At 42.9% G+C, this 21,861-nt stretch overlaps 1 protein-coding gene across 14 annotated transcripts in view; it reads left to right on the forward strand.

Moving 5' to 3' along the window:
• Positions 1-17,297, forward strand: part of LOC106575210 (double-stranded RNA-specific editase 1) — a 66,684-nt gene extending 49,387 nt beyond the window's left edge. For 10 of the 14 annotated variants that reach the window (XM_014151561.2, XM_014151563.2, XM_014151559.2 and 7 more), the window contains 9 exons: positions 2,299-2,373; positions 4,419-5,392; positions 6,522-6,636; positions 6,957-7,125; positions 7,305-7,459; positions 7,561-7,729; positions 8,622-8,803; positions 14,720-14,898; positions 15,099-17,297. In XM_014151561.2, coding sequence (XP_014007036.1) covers positions 2,299-2,373; positions 4,419-5,392; positions 6,522-6,636; positions 6,957-7,125; positions 7,305-7,459; positions 7,561-7,729; positions 8,622-8,803; positions 14,720-14,898; positions 15,099-15,275 — 2,195 coding nt within the window. In that variant the 3' untranslated portion in view covers positions 15,276-17,297. Of the gene's footprint in view, positions 1-2,298; positions 2,374-3,405; positions 5,393-6,521; positions 6,637-6,956; positions 7,126-7,304; positions 7,460-7,560; positions 7,730-8,621; positions 8,804-14,719; positions 14,899-15,098 lie in introns of all 14 variants that reach the window. The other 4 variants (XM_045698805.1, XM_045698807.1, XM_045698808.1 and 1 more) reach the window with 1 other exon arrangement.
• The last annotated feature ends 4,564 nt before the right edge of the window (positions 17,298-21,861 follow it).

Consider the following 21,861-nt stretch of genomic DNA (forward strand, 5'->3'; position numbering starts at 1 on the left):
CTTTGGTCAAGATAGATTGTGGAGATGAGTATTGGAAAAACCACAGTATGCCCGATACAATACAGCTTGTATTGAATGATGTATAAACTGTAGATTCAATCACTTTTTAATGATATGATTTCCGAAGGGCAAATGAATATATGCAACAGCTTCCTTAGTGCTCTGTGACTGTAGGGTTGATTGGCTGGAGAAATGTCCCGTGTAAAATGGAACCGCAGAGTTAGATTAGCTTGAGGCTGTTTTTCTGTTTTACAATGATTATATTGATTTACTCTTTCTCCTTTCCGCTCCCTCTCTCCCTGGCTTTTCGCTCCGTCTGTTTGTGGGTTGATGTAGTATCTGAGATTAACGCCATGAACGGTAGTTTCCTCCCGATGGCAAGGGTATATCGCTCGGCCCATTGCTTCCTACAGTTGCTGTCACTGCCGTGCTCGTTTGCGCTGGTTACACTTAACTTTACGCTCGGTAGGCTATTTTCAGACACCCGATACTCCGTTCCATCAGTGTGTTGCAATCTTATATACTGTAGCACTGATACTGTACGTTTAACATGGACGTTTTTTCATGACTGTCTGGGGAAATATAATTTAGGTATTATATTTCTGTCGACTTCCTGTGTATCCTCAAATGAACCACATAGGCTACTGTACTGTAGAGTGTGTGAACCGCAGCATTTTCCAGAAGTGCTAGTTCAGGGGTTCCCAAACTTTTTTGACCCACGACCCCATTTTCATATCAAAACGGTTTTGCGACCCCACCGAGTGATGTAATCAACGACTAATGTTGACTTTTTTTATTTGGGCTATGACAGTTTATTACAAATCAGTCTGACAGCACTTTTGACAGTATTTCAATCTGAAGGAAGTATAGTTTCAAGTGAGTGAAATGCATCAGGAAGGTATTGAAAAGTTCAGAAGATCGTCATGCCATCCTTTTGTATGATCTTCTGTGTAGAATAGAAGGCACCGTTCTGATTTAGTGTCTGGTCTCGTCCATTCTGAGTCCTGTGCGGCTTGTAGAGGGAAACAGAAGACACATACTTGTTCTGAGAGTCTTATCTTTCAGTGATGGGGAGGGGAGGGGGGGTCGTAATATTTTCCAGCTTAAAACGGTTTAAAAGATAGAACCTCAATTGTTCGGAAGAAAACAGAAAATGCTCTGTTTATTACAACCACGTCTACAACCACACCGAGCGTGATTTAGTTGATTTGATTTCAGTATGACAAACGCAGAGCTAGTTGAAACCCGAGGGATAATGGGACAGATATTAAAGTCACAAAAGACTGCCCAGACCTATATGGTCTGTCGGCATGGACAGGATTAGTCCAGATACTGAATATGTACAGTACCAGTCAAAAGTTTGGACACACCAACTCATTCCAGGGTTTTCTACATTGTAGAATAATAGTAAAGACATCAAAACTATGAAATAACACGTATGGAATCATGTAGTAACCAAAAAAGTGTTAAACACTGCTTTGCTTCATCTTGGCCAGGTCGCAGTTGTAAATGAGAACTTGTTCTCAATTGGCCTACCTGGTTAAATAAAGATGAAATTAAAAACAAAATGTTTTTAAAAACAAATCCAAATATATTTGAGATTTGAGATTCTTCAAAGTAGCCACCCTGTGCCTTGATGACAGCTTTGCACACTCTTGGCATTCTCTCAACCAGCTTCATGAGGAATGCTTTTCCAACAGTCTTGAAGGAGTATGCTGAGCACTTGTTGGCTGCTTTTCCTTCACTCTTCTGCTTTTCCTTCACTTCACTCTTCACTCAAGTCCAACTCATCCCAAACCATCTCAATTGGATTGAGCTGACATAGCTTGAGTGGATCTGAAGTGACAAATGGGAGAAACTCCCAAATACAGGTGTGCCAAGCTTGTAGCGTCATACCAAGAAGACTCAAGGCTGTAATCGCTGCCAAAGCTGCTTCAACAAAGTACTGAGTAAAGGGTCTGAATACTTCTGTTAATGTGATATTTCAGTTTTTATTTGTAATACATTTGCAAAAAAAATCAATAAACCTGTTTTTGCTATGTCATTATGGGGTATTGTGTGTAGATTGATGAGAGAAAAAATGAATTCAATCCATTTTAGAATAAGTCTGGAACGTAACAAAATGTGGAACAAAAAGTAAATTGTTCTGAATACTTTCCGAATGCGCTCTATAGCAAGATATCTCAAGATTCCTTTCTGATGTCTGTCTGTCTGTCTGTCTGTCTGTCTGTCTGTCTGTCTGTCTGTCTGTCTGTCTGTCTGTCTGTCTGTCTGTCTGTCTGTCTGTCTGTCCTACAGGTCGAGCTGGTGTAAAGCAGCCTGGTAACCAGCCAAGGTTCTTCACCATGGAGGGAGATGAAGAAGAGAGCATGAGTGAGTCGCCCCCCCCCCCCCCATTTCACCACACTGGTCCCTCCACTTGCTGTTATGCTTGTGAAGTGCTTACACACACTAATAATATAATATCCCTAGTAGTGCAAAACTATTTACTTGGTTATATGTTTTCAAATTGAATACTGTTAGCAATAACGCAACATTATTGGAAGGAATCTAGAATTGTAGGCCTACAATGTATTACATCTCCTCTCCCTGATTTGTTTGTGTCGGACTGACCTTGAGAAAGTGTCATCAGACTGTGTTTCCTGGCTCAGGAGGGTAGGATCAGAGTTTAATCTCCCATTCAGGGGGAGATGAGGGGATATCTCCTGCGTTATTTCAGACCATTTTAAGAGACGGATTCTAAGCTTGACCCCCTGCTCCTCTTCTCAAAGCTTCTAAAATCCCACAGAGTACCTCCTCTAGGTTCTGGGAGCAGTTATAGTTCAGCCTTAAACTGCCTGCAACAAGCCTGGGAGGGTTATTGAGGAAAGGATTCTCTTTCTATAGTCAAAATACAGGGTTTGGCAACAACGACAACAAAAAATTCCAAGCCCAATGTGGCTGCCTCATGTTGTAAGGTACAGAGAGAGAGAGAGAGAGGGGCTGTATGTATCTATGCCCACAGTATGGAGCAGATGTTGAATTCATTCAGCGCAGTGCTTTGGCTGGCAGTGCTTTGCCCCAGGACCATCACATAGATCCCATTACACACTTGACAGTTATGATGTTAGGACATGTTATGTGTTAGGACAGCCCTAATCCTCCCGCTTCCCTGTTACACCAAACCCAACCCAGACGGGAGCTCACTTGGATTACTGTGTCGGTCAGGGACGTCCTCGCTGCACAGCACACAGGGAGGGTTGTTGGCAGGCCGACGGGCATACGTTGCCAAGGTTACTCAAGGGCTTTCTGGCGTGTGTGTGTGCATGTGGGTCAGAACTGAGCATGGTTGGCGACGGACGGTGTTGTCATGGCGTGGTCAATCACAACGCTCTGTTGTTCAATAATCTCTCTCTTTCCCAACAGGGTTGTAATCACAACTCCACTCCTGCTGCGCTGGGCTCTAGCAGCATTGTGTTTTTTACACTGTTTCTATTTTCTCGTGCATGCTTGTTATTTACTTTACCGCTATATACTCTGTACACTTTGTTTTATAAAATGATGATATACAGCTTGGTCCAGAGCTAAATTATAATGAAAATAAAATGATTATTTGAATACGTTTTTGACTGCGGTGGTGCATGAAAATCCCAGAAAACACTTGTTTGTTTGTCTCCATTTTGGGAGGTGGTGATCCTTATTCTGTCCCTCTTCTTTCCAAGCCCCGTTGTCGCTACCTTCTTCTCTCCTCCTGCATTTTGTACAAGGATGTATTTTATCCCTGAGCGCCGAAAGGAGTAACCTATCGAGCTTTTGCTGGAGGATGTTATAAATGAAAATTTACACCAAGTTCCATCAGCTTTATAATCAGGACTTGGCGATATGTGTTCCCCCAACCACAGCTACACCTCGTTTATTGATACCATGATAAATACAAGCCTTACAGTTCAATTGCTCATGCAGTCCCTCACAGGATGTTTCTAGAAGTTTTGAGAGGCCGTTCTTCAATAACACAGATGAATAGATAATCAGGAGCCAGATGACAACACTGAAATGTTTCGACATTTTGGTGGGGTTACTTTTGTATTTACACTTACATTTACACTACCAAAGACACCTAGGTCTTTGGTAGTGCTTATTCTGAAAAATACATGAATAAATAAAATCGAACGATTTTCCTCAGAAATCAGTCCTTTCATCAAGTTTTATTCAGCCCCCCCCTTTGATTGTATTGGAGGTTAGTGGTGATACTAATATTACTGTGTATTTAACATACAGTGTTTTCTATAAGGACTACTTAGAACTCTTTGAAAATATAACATACAAAGGAACACACATCACTTGTCCAGTTACAAAGAGAGATAAAGGAATCTATAAATTTTACATTTACAAGATCCTGCAACGAAGGCGTTGTAAGTTACTCTTTCTGGGCACTGCAGGTTCCAGCAGCACCGACGTTAAGGAAAACCGCAACCTGGACAACGTGGGCTCCTCCTCCAAGGAGGGGTTGGGGAGTGAGGGGGCAGCTCACCTCCCTAATGGGGGCAGTGCAGGGTGTGGAGGGGGCAGGAAGCGCCCCTTAGAAGAGGGTAATAATGGGCATCACAATAACAAGTACAGGCCCAAGAAGCGTAAGAAAATGCCCGGGCCCATTCTGCCCAAAAATGCCCTGATGCAGCTGAATGAGATCAAGCCTGGGCTGCAGTACAAGCTGCTGTCTCAGACCGGTCCGGTCCACGCGCCCGTGTTCGTCATGACTGTCGAGGTCAATGGGCAGCTGTTCGAGGGATCCGGCCCCACCAAGAAGAAGGCTAAGCTCAACTCGGCTGAGAAGGCTCTGCGGTCGTTCGTTCAGTTCCCCAACGCCTCCGAGGCACACATGGCAATGGGTCGGACGCTAACGGTCAACACAGACTTTACCTCTGACCAGGCCGACTTCCCGGACATGTTGTTTAATGGGTTTGAAACCCCTGCCCCTACGGAGGAGTCCTTCTACCTGGGCTCTAACGGCACCAATGGCTCCTTCAGCTCCCTGGGACTAGTAGAGTACCCCCTGCTAGCGAACTCAGGTACTACCGGCCTGAGTCAGTCCTCGTTAGGCCTACCACCCACCTCCTCCGTCCCAGCCTTCGTCTCCCCCGCTATTGCCAAGAACCCTGTCATGATCCTCAACGAACTACGACCCGGGCTGAAGTACGAATTTGTGTCAGAGAGCGGAGAGAGCCACGCCAAGAACTTTGCCATGTCCGTGGTGGTGGACACACAGACGTTCCAAGGCTCAGGGCGCAATAAGAAGCTGGCCAAGGCCCGGGCGGCGCAGGCTGCTCTCTCTGCCCTCTTTAACATGCAACTGGACCAGACACCTTCCAGACAGCCCATACCCAGAGAGGGCCTGCAACTGCACCTGCCACAGGTAAGAACTACTACTGCCCACAACACGTTCACTCAGAGACTGTTGGATCACATGCTTGTTTCATATGGTTATTTGAAAAGCTTTACTTTGAATATAAGCCACAGAATAGCACATAGTACACTTATAATGCAGGACAAACCCCTTCTCCCCATCGGAAATCTTGTGGAGCAGTAGAACAATTGTAGTAGTATGCAGAGAATCGTCTTAACTCTATCTGGGTGGTATAACCCCTTGAAATAAGAGAGCAATGGTCAGATATGTCAGTTTGGTTAATCCTTCATTGCAGGCAGTATTCAGTGTTCACTTCCTATTAACTATTATCAGTTTAATTGACTTAATGGTTTAACCAGCTCATTATAAGCCCCTGACAGGGCTTAATTGAAAAGGAGACGAGGCTTTGAGAGACAGTGGTGCATTACAGCCTTGAACGTTCCACGTTGCATTGTGTACACTGAAATCTATTTACACATCACTTAATCCCGTACCCCTAATCCCTCCTGCCTGAGATAACGACTGACGAGGCAAGGTCAATTAAACTGCAATCTTAATTAACATCAGCTCCTGAATGCTATTCAAACATACCTATTGATTAGACAAGCTGCCTGCTCCGTTGGCCTGTTTTAGAGCAGATCAGTCAATGAAGCGGATGGATGATTTGCGTTGCAGCGTTTAAGCTCCCTGGTGTCTTGTCTGTCACTCATCCCTATCTAAACCCTTTTATCTGCAGTTGGTATGTCTGATCCCTGAAGAAGTAGGCACCTCTAATCTATTATACTGCACTAGCCTGTCTTCTGTTCTGTTACCTGAGCTTCAGTTTGAGAAAGCAGTGTCTCTTAGGGGTACCCTGGATTGTCATTGCCTCTGTGATTTCTAATGTACACATTCATGTGGGGGTTTTGGATAGATTTCCAATTGATCATAGATCAGAGCTAATATGATAAGCCAGAAAGGTGGTGATCATAATGTTTAAACTTCTCCAGGAACTTTCCCCTCTCCTCCCTCCACTTCTCTGTGTATTTCCTTCTATTCTGTCTGGGTTTAGTCTCTGGTTTTAAGGCCTGGGTTTTTCTTCTGTTGTTATGATGCAGGAATCCCGTGTATCTCATGTTCTGCTCGGTGGTTGTTTCAGGTTCTAGCTGATGCTGTGTCCGGTCTGGTAGTTGACAAGTTCAGTGAGCTGACGGATAACTTCACATCCCCGCACGCGCGACGGAAAGTCCTAGCAGGCATTGTCATGACAACAGGTACTGTTAGAATAACTTTATTTTTCCCACCCAAAGGAACTTTTACTTTAACTTGATTGTTAATCTCTGATTCTCTGTCGAATCGAGAGAGCCCCACTGGTGCTGCATGGATCACAACTGGGGGTTTCATTAGAGACTAATATCAAAAGATGTTTGTGTATTTTACATTGTGGAATAGGTATCACTTCACATTTCCTAGTTGATTTGATCACTTCATCATGAAACAAGAGAAAAAGTATGATATAGTGTACTCAGTAGACTATGTCGTTTATATACCATTTTAACCCGTTTTTGTCTCACAATCCACACATCCCACCCAGGCACCGATGTCAAGGAGGCACAAGTGATCTGTGTTACAACGGGGACCAAGTGTATAAACGGCGAGTACATGAGCGACCGCGGCCTGGCTTTGAACGACTGCCATGCTGAGATCATTGCTCGTCGTTCCCTCCTTAGGTACCTGTACGCACAGCTGGAACACTTCCTCAGGTAAGTCACTGTAACCACGGAGACTGGGTTAGTAGGAACTGACTGATCAACAACACTCAAAAAATGACATTTTACCAGAAGAAACAAATGTCAAATGTAGAGAAACGGTTACCCTTTTCTTACCACACATCTGTCTCTCTGTCCATTTGTCTGTCTGTCTGTCCGTCTGTCTGCCATAGTAACAACAGAGAGGAGCAGCAGAAGTCGATGTTCACGAGGTGTGAGAACAAGCAGGGCTTCCGTCTAAAGGACAACGTGCAGTTCCACCTGTACATCAGCACGTCGCCCTGCGGAGACGCGCGCATTTTCTCCCCCCATGAGGCTGCCTTTGAGGGTGAGACTTTTCCCTAGGCGGCTCTTCCATCTTTTTCTTCATTTTAAAATGCTTCTTCTTCACCATTTGTAAGGCTTATTTCCTTTCCATGTCATCCATAGATCAGGGAGACAGGCACCCTAACAGGAAAGCTCGTGGTCAGCTGAGGACCAAGATAGAGTCTGGGGAGGGGACCATCCCTGTGAAAGTCAGTAACACCATCCAGACCTGGGACGGTGTACTGCAGGGAGAGAGGCTGCTCACCATGTCCTGCAGTGACAAGATCGCTAGGTCTGTATCTGTCTTTGACACCACTCCTTGTTACTATGTCAACAGTTTAGCAACCAGTCAAACTATAACCATACAGAAGGTGTCCAGTCATTTTCATGGAATGAAGATGTAAATGTGATATTCATAAAAACATTAACAATGTAAATCTACCGTTTACGCCATTATTGTGAACTTCGTCCGACTTCTCACGAGTCAGAGATAGCCGCAAAGGCTTTTGCTTGAGCAAATCACACGGACAGAAAAAGCCCAGAGAACAAGCCTTGAAGAAACAATCTAACAAACTTTACTGAGATCTAAAGGGTGTAAATCAACAATATTGTTCATGATTACACACCTGCAGTTTGAGCAGCTGTTACAGTTCCTAGGGCACTCCCAGCAGGGATGCCATTTCCGTGGAGATTAATCAAAGGGCTAATCACAGCTCTACCATAATCACACCTGTAGCACTGCTCTGTTGGCAGAGTGATTGGGACTTGAGAGAGGGTAGCTAGCCTGAGGAATGCACTAATCAGAATCATTTGAATAGCATCTGACTCCAGGCAATAAACACCCTTCATCACTAAAAGTGGAGCTTAGCGTTCGAAAAATAGGAAACGTCCAACTGAGAGGCTATTACATATTATTTTCTTCAACCCACGTTGCATTATCAGGTGGAGAAAAACAGGGCACAGGAAGACATTTTCAAATTCAACCTCGCGTTCAGATTGATTGAAATGTTTTCAGGGTAAAATCCAAAATGTCAAGAATATTTTTTTAACTTAGACTTGGGTCTTATCCGTATCGTGCACTCAGAAATGTCTGTGCTTTGAGGTGGTGAGACTCAAAAGGTCATGTGACTCAAAAAGCAGTGCCTCCCTTTTAACACCACCTCTCACTGCCGCCCTTCTCTCAGGTGGAACGTCGTTGGGATCCAGGGCTCTCTGATGTGTTACTTCACAGAGCCCATCTACTTCTCCAGCATTATCCTGGGCAGCTTGTACCACGCAGACCACCTCTCCAGAGCCATGTACCAGAGGATCGCTGACATTGAGGACCTGCCTCAGACGTTCAACCTCAACCGGCCACTTCTGAGCGGTAAGGGGTCTGGCTGTCGTCCTACTCGTCCTACATCCTGATCCTACTTCGTTTACGTCAGACACAGCCCCTGGATTGTCCTGAAAACATACAGTACCAGTCAAAAGTTTGGACACACCTACTCATTCAAGGGTTTTTCTTTATTTGTACTATTTTCTACATTGTAGAATAATAGGGAAGACATCAAAACTATGAAATAACACATATAGAATCATATAGCCCTTACACTGCCTAGAGGTGTGTTGGGTCATTGTCCTGTTGAAAAACAAATGATAGTCCCACTTAGTGCAAACCAGATGGGATGGCATATTGCTGCAGAATGCTGTGGTAGCCATGCTGGTTAAGTCTGCCTTAAATTTTAAATAAATCGCTGACTGTGTCACCAGCAAAGCAACCCCACACCATCACATCTCCTCCATGGTTCATGGTGGGAACCACACATGCGGAGATCATCCGTTCACCTACTCTGCGTCTCACAAAGACACGGCAGTTGGAAACAAAAATCTCAAATTTGGACTCATCAGACTAAAGGACAGATTTCCACCTGTCTACTGTCCATTGCTTGTGTTTTTTTGGCCCAAGCAAGTCTCTTCTCCTTTAGTAGTGGTTTCTTTGCAGCAATTTGAACATGAAGGCCTTGATTCTTGAATACTTGAATCCAAGATGGCATAGCAGTCAGACGTCCTTTGTCCTCGTCTTGTCGTGTCCCGTGTATATATATATATTTACATATTTTCTTCGCATATCTTTTTATATATATTTTTTCTAAGTCTGAAATCCACAACAGAAGCTAGCCAGAAGTTGGCCAGTTCACTGGCTAACGTTGGAGTTCAGCTAGCCACGGTTGGCGGTCAGCTAGCCACGGTTGGCGGTCATCAGCTATCCCTTAGCTCGAAAAGCTATCGCCAGTTTTGTACAACGCGACTCAGACCAGAGCATACCGGACCTATTTTCTCTCCATATCCCCGGATTTCTACCGCAAGCTCTGGACATTTACACCTGGATCTTGCAGCTAGCTAGCTGCTATCCGAGTGACTATTGGCTAACGTCGATCCCGGAGCAAACATCAATTATTCCGGAGCTAGCCAGCTGAAGAGTTCCATCAGCCACTCCTGGGCTACAATCACCTATCCGGACCCGTTTTACTGCCGATGCGGAGCCCCCCGGGCCTTCACGACTGGACTACCGACGTTATCTGCCCGAGGGAGTTATCCAACTGGCCCCTCCGTCGCGACGTAACCTGAACGCCCATCTGCGGCCCGCTAATCGTTAGCTGTCTTATCGGCTATCTGAATAGGTCTATCAAACTATTTTCTTGGGCCACTATAACTATTTTGCCAATTGGATTGGTCCCCTCTACCACACGGAACCCCACTAATCTATCGACGGAAACGCACGAGGTGGCTAAAAACAGACCTCCCTCCATCTTCTGCCAGCTTTCTACCTATGGCCCGGCTAGCTGTCTGAATCGCCGTGACTCCAACCAACCTCACTACTCACTGGACCCTTATGATCACTCGGCTAAGCATGCCTCTCCTTAATGTCAATATTCCTTGTCCATGGCTGTTCTGGTTAGTGTTTATTGTCTTATTTCACTGTAGAGCCTCTAGCCCTGCTCTTTATACCTTATCCAACCTCTCAGTCCCACCACCCACACATGCGATGACATCACCTGGTTTCAATGATGTTTCTAGAGACAATATCTCTCTCATCATCACTCAATGCCTAGGTTTACCTCCACTGTATTCACATCCTACCATACCTTTGTCTGTACATTATACCTTGAAGATATTTTATCGCCCCCAGAAACCTGCTCCTTTTACTCTCTGTTCCGGACGTCCTAGACGACCAATTCTCATAGCTTTTAGCCGTACCCTTATCCTACTCCTCTGTTCCTCTGGCGATGTAGAGGTGAATCCAGGCCCTGCAGTGCCTAGCTCCACTCCTATTCCCCAGGTGCTCTCTTTTGATGACTTCTGTAACCGAAATAGCCTTGGTTTCATGCATATTAACATTAGAAGCCTCCTCCCTAAGTTTGTTTTATTCACTGCTTTAGCACACTCTGCCAATCCAGATGTCCTAGCCGTGTCTGAATCCTGGCTTAGGAAGACCACCAAAAACTCTGAAATCTCCATCCCTAACTACAACATTTTCAGGCAAGATAGAATGGCCAAAGGGGGCAGTGTTGCAATCTACTGCAGAGATAGCCTGCAGAGTTCTGTCCTACTATCCAGGTCTGTACCCAAACAATTTGAACTTCTACTTTTAAAAATCCACCTCTCTAAAAACAAGTCTCTCACCGTTGCCACCTGCTATAGACCACCCTCTGCCCCCAGCTGTGCTCTGGACACCATATGTGAACTGATTGCCCCCCCCATCTATCTTCAGAGCTCGTGCTGCTAAGTGACCTAAACTGGGACATGTTTAACACCCCAGCCATCCTACAATCTAAGCTTGATGCCCTCAATCTCACACAAACTATCAATGAACCTACCAGGTACCACCACCAAAGCCATTAACACGGGCACCCTCATAGATATCATCCTAACCAACTTGCCCTCTAAATACACCTCTGCTGTTTTCAACCAAGATCTCAGCGATCACTGCCTCATTGCCTGCATCCGTAATGGGTCAGCGGTCAAACGATCTCCACTCATCACTGTCAAACGCTCCCTGAAACACTTCAGTGAGCAGGCCTTTCTAATCGACCTGGCCCGGGTATCCTGGAAGGATATTGACCTCATCCCGTCAGTAGAGGATGCCTGGTTATTTTTTTTAAATGCCTTCCTCACCATCTTAAATAAGCATAGAACCAGGAACAGATATAGCCCTTGGTTCTCTCCAGACCTGACTGCCCTTAACCAACACAAAAACATCCTGTGGCGTTCTGCATTAGCATCAAACAGCCCCCGTGATAGGCAACTTTTCAGGGAAGTTAGAAACCAATATACACAGGCAGTTAGAAAAGCCAAGGCTAGCTTTTTCAAGCAGAAATGTACTTCCTGCAACACAAACTCAAAAAAGTTCTGGGACACTGTAAAGTCCATGGAGAATAAGAGCACCTCCTTCCAGCTGCCCACTGCACTGAGGATAGGAAACTCTGTCACCAACCATAAATCCACTATAATTGAGAATTTCAGTAAGCATTTTTCTACGGCTGGCCATGCTTTCCACCTGGCTACCCCTACCCCGGTCAACAGCACTGCACCCCCCACAGCAACTCGCCCAAGCCTTCCCCATTACTCCTTCTCCCAAATCCAGTCAGCTGATGTTCTGAAAGAGCTGCAAAATCTGGACCCCTACAAATCAGCCGGGCTAGACAATCTGGACCCTTTCTTTCTAAAATGATCTGCCGAAATTGTTGCAACCCCTATTACTAGCCTGTTCAACCTCTCTTTCGTGTCGTCTGAGATTGGAAAGCAGCTGCGGTCATCCCCCTCTTCAAAGGCGGGGACACTCTTGACCCAAACTGCTACAGACCTATATCTATCCTACCCTGCCTTTCTAAGGTCTTCGAAAGCCAAGTCAACAAACAGATTACCGACCATTTCGAATCCCACCGCACCTTCTCCGCTATGCAATCTGGTTTCAGAGCTGGTCATGGGTGCACCTCTGCCACGCTCAAGGTCCTAAACGATATCTTAACTGCCATCGATAAGAAACAATACTGTGCAGCCGTATTCATTGACCTGGCCAAGGCTTTCGACTCTGTCAATCCCCACATCCTCATCGGCAGACTCAATAGTCTTGGTTTCTCAAATGATTGCCTCGCCTGGTTCACCAACTACTTCTCTGATAGAGTTCAGTGTGTCACATCGGAGGGCCTGTTGTCCGGACCTCTGGCAGTCTCTATGGGGATGCCACACGGTTCAATTATTGGGCCGACTCTCTTCTCTGTATACATCAATGATGTCGCTCTTGCTGCTGGTGAGTCTCTGATCCACCTCTATGCAGACGACACCATTCTGTATACTTCTGGCCCTTCTTTGGACACTGTGTTAACAACCCTCCAGACGAGCTTCAATGCCATACAACTCTCCTTCCGTGACCTCCAACTGCTCTTAAATACAAGTAAAACTAAGTGCATGCTCTTCAACCGATCGCTGCCTGCACCTGCCCGCCTGTCCAGCATCACTACTCTGGACGGTTCTGACTTAGAATATGTGGACAACTACAAATACCTAGGTCTCTGGTTAGACTGTAAACTCTCCTTCCAGACTCACATCAAACATCTCCAATCCAAAGTTAAATCTGGAATTGGCTTCCTATTTCGCAACAAAGCATCCTTCACTCATGCTGCCAAACATACCCTCGTAAAACTGACCATCCTACCGATCCTCGACTTCGGCGATGTCATTTACAAAATAGCCTCCAATACCCTACTCAATAAATTGGATGCAGTCTATCACAGTGCCATCCGTTTTGTCACCAAAGCCCCATATACTACCCACCACTGCGACCTGTACGCTCTCGTTGGCTGGCCCTCGCTTCATACTCGTCGCCAAACCCACTGATTCCAGGTCAGTTACAAGACCCTGCTAGGTAAAGTCCCTCCTTATCTCAGCTCGTTGGTTACCATAGCAGCACGCACCTGTAGCACGCGCTCCAGCAGGTATATCTCTCTGGTCACCCCCAAAGCCAATTCCTCCTTCGGCCACCTCTCCTTCCAGTTCTCTGCTGCCAATGACTGGAACGAACTACAAAAATCTCTGAAACTGGAAACACTTATCTCCCTCACTAACTTTAAGCAACAGCTGTCAGAGCAGCTCACAGATTACTGCACCTGTACATAGCCCATCTATAATTTAGCCCAAACAACTACCTCTTCCCCTACTGTATTTATTTATTTATTTTGCTCTTTTGCACCCCATTATTTCTATTTCTACTTTGCACTTTCTTCCACTGCAAATCTACCATTCCAGTGTTTTACTTGCTATATTGTATGTACTTCGCCACCATGGCCTTTTTTTGCCTTTACCTCCCTTATCTCACCTCATTTGCTCACATTGTATATAGACATATTTTTCTACTGTATTATTGACTGTATGTTTGTTTTACTCCATGTGTAACTCTGTGTTGTTGTATGTGTCGAACTGCTTTGCTTTATCTTGGCCAGGTCGAAATTTTAAATGAGAACTTGTTCTCAACTTGCCTACCTGGTTAAATAAAGGTGAAATAAAAAATAAAATTCACACAGGCCTTGATTCACACAGTTGATGTTGAGATGTGTCTGTTACTTGAACTGCAATTTCTGAGGCTGGTAACTCTAATGAACTTGTCCTCTACAGCAGAGGTAACTCTGGGTCTTCCTTTCCTGTGGCGGTCCTCATGAGCGCCAGTTTAATCATAGCGCTTGATGGTTTTTGTGACTGCACTTGAAGAAACTTTCAAAGTTCTTGAAATTTTCCGCATTGACTGACCTTCATGTCTTAAAGTATTGATGGGCTGTCGTTTCTCTTTGCTCATTTAAGCTGTTCTTGCCATTATATGGACTTGGTCTTTTACCAAATAGGGCTATCTTCTGTATACCACCCCTACCTTGTCACAACACAACTGATTGGCCCAAACACATTAAGAAGGAAAGAAATTCTACAAAATAACTTTTAACAAGGCACACCTGTTAATTGAAATGCTCTCCAGGTGACTACCACAAGAAGCTGGTTGAGAGAATGTCAAGAGTGTGCAAAGCTGTCATCAAGGCAAAGGGTGGCTACTTTGAAGAATCTCAAATATAAAATTACTACATTATTCCATGTGTGTTATTTCATAGTTTTGATGTCTTCACTATTATTCTACAATGTAGAAAATAAGAAAAAATAAGAAAAACCCTTGAATGAGTAGGTGTTTCCAAACTTTTGACTGTATACTGTATATCTCACAAAGGAATCTTTTCATGTCACTTTCTCTTCCCTGCAGGAATAAGCAACGCAGAAGCACGGCAACCGGGTAAAGCTCCTAACTTCAGTGTGAACTGGGCTGTGGGAGACCAGGGGTTAGAGGTTATCAACGCCATGACAGGCAAGGACGACTTGGGACGGCCCTCGAGGCTCTGCAAGCACGCCCTCTACAGCCGCTGGGTGCGCCTATACTGCAAGGTAGGATACTTATTAACCCGCACAACACCTTATATACTCTCAGGTGGCTGTTGCTATGCGTGGCTGGGTATTTGAGACTTATTATGTTCCAAGAACTCAATTTAAAAGGTTTGACATCGTGTTTGTTCACTTGATTGTTGAATCATTTCTTACCGTGTTTTATTCTTGTCCAATTAAAACCTCTCTCTTCCGGCCTTTAGCTTTCACAGACTCTGAGAATCAAAGGTGCCAAACCCAGCTTGTACCATGACGCCAAACAGGCAGCGATGGAGTACCATGCTGCCAAGCAGACTCTGATCAAGGAATTCCACAAGGCAGGACTGGGAGCCTGGGTAAAGAAGCCTATCGAACAGGACCAGTTCTCACTCCAGTCCTGAGTGGATTGTTTTCATAGAAATAGAATGACTATGTTGTTCTAAAATGTGTATGGTTGTTGTCATGGGAGGAAGAGGAGGCTCAGATGAAGATACTACTCCTACCAGCTGTTTCGACTTGATTTGTTCTGTGTTTTGGATGATGCTCGCCAAACCCTTGTTCCCTCTCCTGATCACTCCACTTTTGACCGTAAGACACTGAATTTGGTTGAATTTTGTCTGATTGTTTTTCTCAATGACTCACTGTAAAGGCTTGTTTTCCGTTATTGTCCGCGTCAACCGAATGATTGTTGATGTTTTGTTAGTTTAATGATGTTTATTCCACTTACACTAGTAACCTAACACATGACATACGACAGCTGTACAACTGGAAACCTGGGATTTTTTAAACGGATTTTGTTGATACATTTTATAAATCAATACATGCAAAAATCAACTGAAATCAGTTGGCTATCTACAGACAAACCTTGTCTACACTCACTGTATGATTATGCCAAATATATAGAAGGCTTTCAAGCTTACCTCCCAGTAGTGGTCATAACAATATCTATTTTGCTGTCTTCTTCCTAAGTATTAGTGTTGTGCCCGTTCCTCTTGTCTTGAAGGCTGATGTCCTCTCGTGCACTTTTCATGTGCAGTCTTTTCTTTGTTTCTGCTGTGAGATGTAAAGCATTGCACCGTCTGAGGACGATATGTTTGTTTGTTTTTGAATATTGATATATACGTGTGCTTTTTGATTCGGAAAATTTGATTGAGAATGCTTTCTATACTGATAATGACATGTTTTATCTAAGTCTATCTGAAGTAGGCCTAATTAACTTCTGAAAAAGATTTGATTCCTTTTTCCCTTTACAGTGAATGACATAAATTATACTAAAGTACATATGGCCTTTGAAACGTACATTTCTGTGGAAAGATATTCTTGCAGGATGGCTCACACCCTTGTGGTTGCCAGACAGATGCAGTGGACTTTATGTACTGCTTTTTATTTGAACACACAGGCAACATTTTACTATCACCATGTACCATTTGTTGAGAGCTTGACAAAAAAACGACAGAAATTATTTTAGCTTATATTTAGCCATGAGTGTTGAGGTGACTTGAGCTAATTTTCCTTCTGTCATCATACGCCTTCTTGCCTCACCAAAGATGATTTCTATTTGCTTTTTGTTTCTTTAATGTGTAATATTTGTTTGTACAAAGTTTCTGGACACTTCATTTTGATTACTGTGTTTTATACTGCTCGATGTCATCTCTTTGGACTATTTATTTTTAAATGAATTGAAATGGATCCCTGTGTTAATGTAGCAATTTAAAAGTACGAAACTGTAGATCATTTTGACCTGTTCTGTGTCATTTTTAACAATTAACATGTTACCAAAAAAAGAAAATATACCCAAAATGTATTTCTAACAGACTCGGAAATGTTAATGTACAGTACTTTATCCAAGTATACTCATTGGAATCGGACTTCTCTCGTGAATAAGCCCATTTTGTCATTTTCCTCCTTCTGTATTGTCACACTTCTCATCCGCATTTGGCATGTTTTCTTATTTGTTTATTTTAAATAGAGTTGTAAGAATCCACAAGAATCAAGGCAATTGCAGTTTTTGAAAGGGGACCAAGCACAACTTGTGATGTTTTAAAAAAAAACACTTGAACTGCATCAGTAGTGAATGGCTGGTTAACCATTGTGATTCACTTTTGATCACTCCGTCCCAACCTTTGGCTGTTATGAGGGGTCTTCTCTACATATGTTTGCTTTCTCTGACCAAGTTGTGAGCGTTGACTGTGAACTTTGACCGGGTCTTTTGCCGTCCTGTAATGGTTCATGCACCGTTTGATTGATGTGCCCAGTCCAATGTACTCTCTTGAATACGGGCCCTAATGCATGAGCTCTCGCTATAAAGCATGAGGAAAAAATTTAATAAAACAAACCAGATAAACAAAAATCATACATGTAGAAAATGAAAAAAGACCTATAAATGAGAAATATAATAAATGGTAACATAGGTAGATGTTGTATATAGTTGTCTTTCATTATTTCATACACTATTTGCTGCCAAGTTCACTGCATTAAGTCATTTCTTATTTTATACACAAAGCAATTATATTGACAATACAATACTTTAAAAAAATGTGACAGAAATGTATGAAAAGTAAAAAGTGGCATTATGATGATTTTATAGAAAATAGCGTAATAGCAATGATGTTAACACAATGCTAGGCAGCTGCTCTGTTTGCATTAAAGTAACTGCCAAGTGAAAATCAAAATTTTAAAAGCTTATATTCTGTTTGCTCATACCCAAATAATGTTGTTGACTCGTACTTTTCTTGTAGTTGTGGACAAATAATACATTAGAGAAAACCCACTCATTTAAACCCCATCTCAAAAAATGCTTGAAATTTGCTTGGAGAATGACATCATAGGTCTTTCTGTGATTGGTCCAGCAGGTTTTTCCTTCCCCCCCCCCAAATTCTCTGGTGGGGAGAAGGCGTCTAAGGGAGACAGGCCCAGGAGGGTACACAAGCAGCTGGTGTTAAGAAACAGGACAAAGCCTATATAACAACTATCTAGCCAGTCACTTCTATTTAACATTTTGTAGTTTGTAAGAGTTGGACTGCTGGCTGTTTAGAAGCAGTAAGCTAGCATGCTAACATTAGCTATCGAGATTAACTTAGCTAGCTGGCTAGCCAACTGTGATTGACTGATATATGTAGCAGCAGTTAGCTAGCTAACTTGCAGTAGCGCCTAGAAACCACAAACAAAAATACAGGAATAGTGACAAAGCAATGGACAGAAACAACACACGCTTGTAAAATAATCAGTCTGCATTTATTGCTGTTATAGTAAAATTCCCTAGTAGTTCCATTATGTTTCCAAATCTTGAACATCCATACTAGCTATTTGCTAGGCTGTGTGCAGCCCTGCCCCATGTGGAGTTGGTAGCTAATTTTTATATCCAAGCCCCCCCCGCCAAACCCCTCTGTTGTTTCCACTCAGGCCAAGCAGGGACACATAGAAAATCACCTTTTTAACATCCTTAATTATCATTTTTTGGAAGGACATCTATTTCATTCATATTTTAATTAAAGGTAGACTCAGCGATATGATATAGATGCAGAAAGTAAACAGCATAGTGGGTCAATTTCTGCAACAACTAAGAGCATTGAAGCGCAAGGCTCAATTTCTCCGCTGTTTTGGTCCTGTGGCTACCACGCTGTACAGTGTACAAGCACAGATACTGGGTGAGAGCGAAGTGTTGCATCTCGCTCATCTCAATATCTCCAGTGCTGCTCGTGGCAACGTCATTTCACTGAGTCTACCTTTAATTTTAGGTAAATATTTCATAGAAATCTGGAACGCAGGACAGAGACTAAATGTTATCTGGACAATCCCTAACACTATCTCCACATGAGGTTGTGCAGGGATATTACTTTGTGTCATATCAGCCTCTTGCACCTGTGGTACATGAGAGTCAGATCATCTCTGCATGGATTACCTGTCCTTTCTGCCTCAACAGGGAGCAAAACAAACAAAAAATAGAGCGAGAGAGACCTCAATAATCAGGCTGTTTCCATGCCAATTCCAATTGATGACACCTTTCTAAATTTTGGGACCAAATACAAAAAAAATATATATATTGTTTAATGGCAAATATATATATTTTTGACCATTACAGGTAATGAATTAATGAAAATTGACAAACGAAAGAATGATGCTGGGAAGTGGCTGTGTGTCAAGGGGAAGTGGGATTAGTGGAGAGAGCTATTTATGCTTTCCCCCTTTCATGTTTTACCTGCAAATTATGTTTCAGGAAGTTAAGTCTCTAAAAGGTGAAAATAAAACGGTTCTCCCTCCATGACCTTGACAGATGTGGCTGCTGGGAGATTTGTTGTAGCCCTCTCCTGTCTATTTCAGTTCATAGTATTGTAGAGACAATTCTACAAAGTCCAAAAAAGACAATGCTCTTAAGTTAAATGTACAGTACGATACAGTATTATTTAGTAGTAGAATACAGTCAAAATGGAAACTACTTTCTTGGCTTTCCAATAATATTGTGTCTATTAAATTGCATGACATTTATAATACAACATGGACATAAACTTACGTTCATATAGCTTCAATTTATTTTTGTTATACCTTGTGCATACTTTGGTAACATCCTCCTGCCTTTTTATTTCCCACCTCCTGACTTGGATACAGTAGTGGTCCATCCTTTTGGACATATTTTCATTTGTCACAGCTCATTTGCCCTGACAATGACAATCAACCTCCATTACCCACCTAATGGAGCGGTGGACCCAACGTACATCCAGTACTAGTCCTTAACAGATGGTAAGGATACAGACAGAACTCTACATCAGCAGTGTTTATCCTCCCCTCCTAGCCCCAGCCCCATGCACTGCAAAATAAGACTAAACTTGAGTTCCTAACAACATTCAGTTCCTATAGTAACATTCCTAACAGCAGAAGGACATCCTCACCAGCTGTATACCACCCACCCTATAACCATGCTGTCTTGGCCTAATGTTCATTTTGGGAGCATCTCATTCTCAACCCCAAATAGCGGTGATATAATGCTGACTTCTATACAGTACATTGGTCCAATTGGTCAGCAAAAGAGAAAGCTACAACAGAATGAACCAGTGTGCCATGCAAATAGCCTTAGAATAGATATCAGATGGCACATTACACGTTGCTTAGTTGTTTATTTCCTAGAATAATTCTCCTGAGACTTGAAGAACCGCAGAACAGAAGCTAATGCCAGGCTTTCTGCTAAAACTGCAGAAGGAAACACATTTCTACCATCAGGCCACATGAAACAGATGCTACTAAACTGTTTCATTTAAAATACAAGGACAGCATTAAAAGCTCTTTAAATTGATTAATTTACACAAACGGAAGATAGGCGACTTGCGTTAGAAACAATAAACTACAATAAAAAACCTGCAACATTTTTCAAGTACGTTTTTTACGGGGGGGGTTTACAAAGAAGGATGCCAAATTCTACGTTGCAGAGCTGACCTTGGCATGAGGTGATGTGAATGTCAGCTCTTGGCATTTGCAATCAGGAGGCAATTGTTTGGCGACATTACGTGGCATTTAACTAAATTTCAGATAACAACATGAGGTTAATTAACTAGTTCTTTGCAAAATATCTTATACTTTTAGAAGTGTAAAAGTAAATATTTAATGAGACAACGTTGTTTTCCCTCGAAATTGGAAGACATTCATTCATATGGGCCAATGTCTTCTTGGCTGGTGGTTATCCAATATCCAGTATCCACTTCGTTCACAGGTATCATTCTATAGAGACCACCCATCTACCATGAATCATTCATCTAAGGCTGCATTTACACAGGCAGCCCAATTCGGATCTAATTCAGATTTGTTTTTACTAATCAGATCAGCTCGGTTCTATTCCAGCAATATCAGAATTGGGCTGCCTGTGTAAACACAGCCTTATGTCAACAGGATTCACACTAGTTCAAGGCTTAAATTTCCATTCAAATGTTCTGCTTGATATACAGTGTGTGGGGACAGTGAGTAGCCATGGAGGCTCTTCGGACAATTCTATTCCAACACTATCTATTTCAATATGGTATAGGGAAGGAATTACCTTTTTTTTACCTTCATTTAACTAGGCAAGTCAGTTAAGAACAACTTCTTATTTTCAATGACAGCCTAGGAACAGTGGTTTAACTGCCTTGTTCAGGGGCAGAACGACAGATTTTTTATTTTTAACCTTGTCAGCTTGGGGATTTGATCTTGCAACCTCACATACTCTAGGGATAACATATGGGATTTCTTAGATGGTCCAGCTATATCCAATAGTCTCAAGTGGTTGTTTACTGTATCTGACCACTGTTTTTTTCAACACCACATTGGCCAATAAGGGAGACATTAGATAATGTACAATATTTACATTTTTCTGCCTGATCAAAAGCCTGAAAAGAAGCAGACAGAATAATTAAAAAACAGACCCTCTATTTATTCATGAGTATACTGCATGGGTGATAGTGTGGCGGCTAAGATTTGCATTTTGACCTTCTTGAGACAATTACAGGTTTGCCCTTTCTCCAGTGTGGCTGTCCAGTGACAGGAGAAAGACATCAAATGCCACCAGCTTGCACCAGCTCGTGTGTAAGAGGTTGACAGATATCCTTTTAATCTCTTTCTTACTGACATATTATCTTAGGGCAGAGTGATTTTCAAATGTCCATACTGTGTTTTTAGTCTATGAAATGATGGGTAAAATTCATACCTAGAAGTCAGTGGAGGCTGCTGAGGGGAGGACGGCTCATAATAATGGCTGGAAAGGAGCGAATGGAATGGCATCAAACCATATGTTTGAACAAAAATATAAATTCAAATTCGTTTGCATCCCTGTTAGTGAGCATTTCTCCTTTGCCAAGATAATTCATTCAACTGACAGGTGTGGCATATCAAGAAGCTGATTAAACAGCATTATCATTACACAGGTGCACCTTGTGCTGGGAACAATAAAAGGCCAACTTTAAAATGTGCAGTTTTGTCACACAACACCATGCCATAAATGTCTCAAGTTTTGAGGAAGTGTGCAAT

Source organism: Salmo salar, chromosome ssa17 (genome assembly GCF_905237065.1).
Source record: "Salmo salar chromosome ssa17, Ssal_v3.1, whole genome shotgun sequence".
Lineage (NCBI taxonomy): Eukaryota > Metazoa > Chordata > Actinopteri > Salmoniformes > Salmonidae > Salmo > Salmo salar.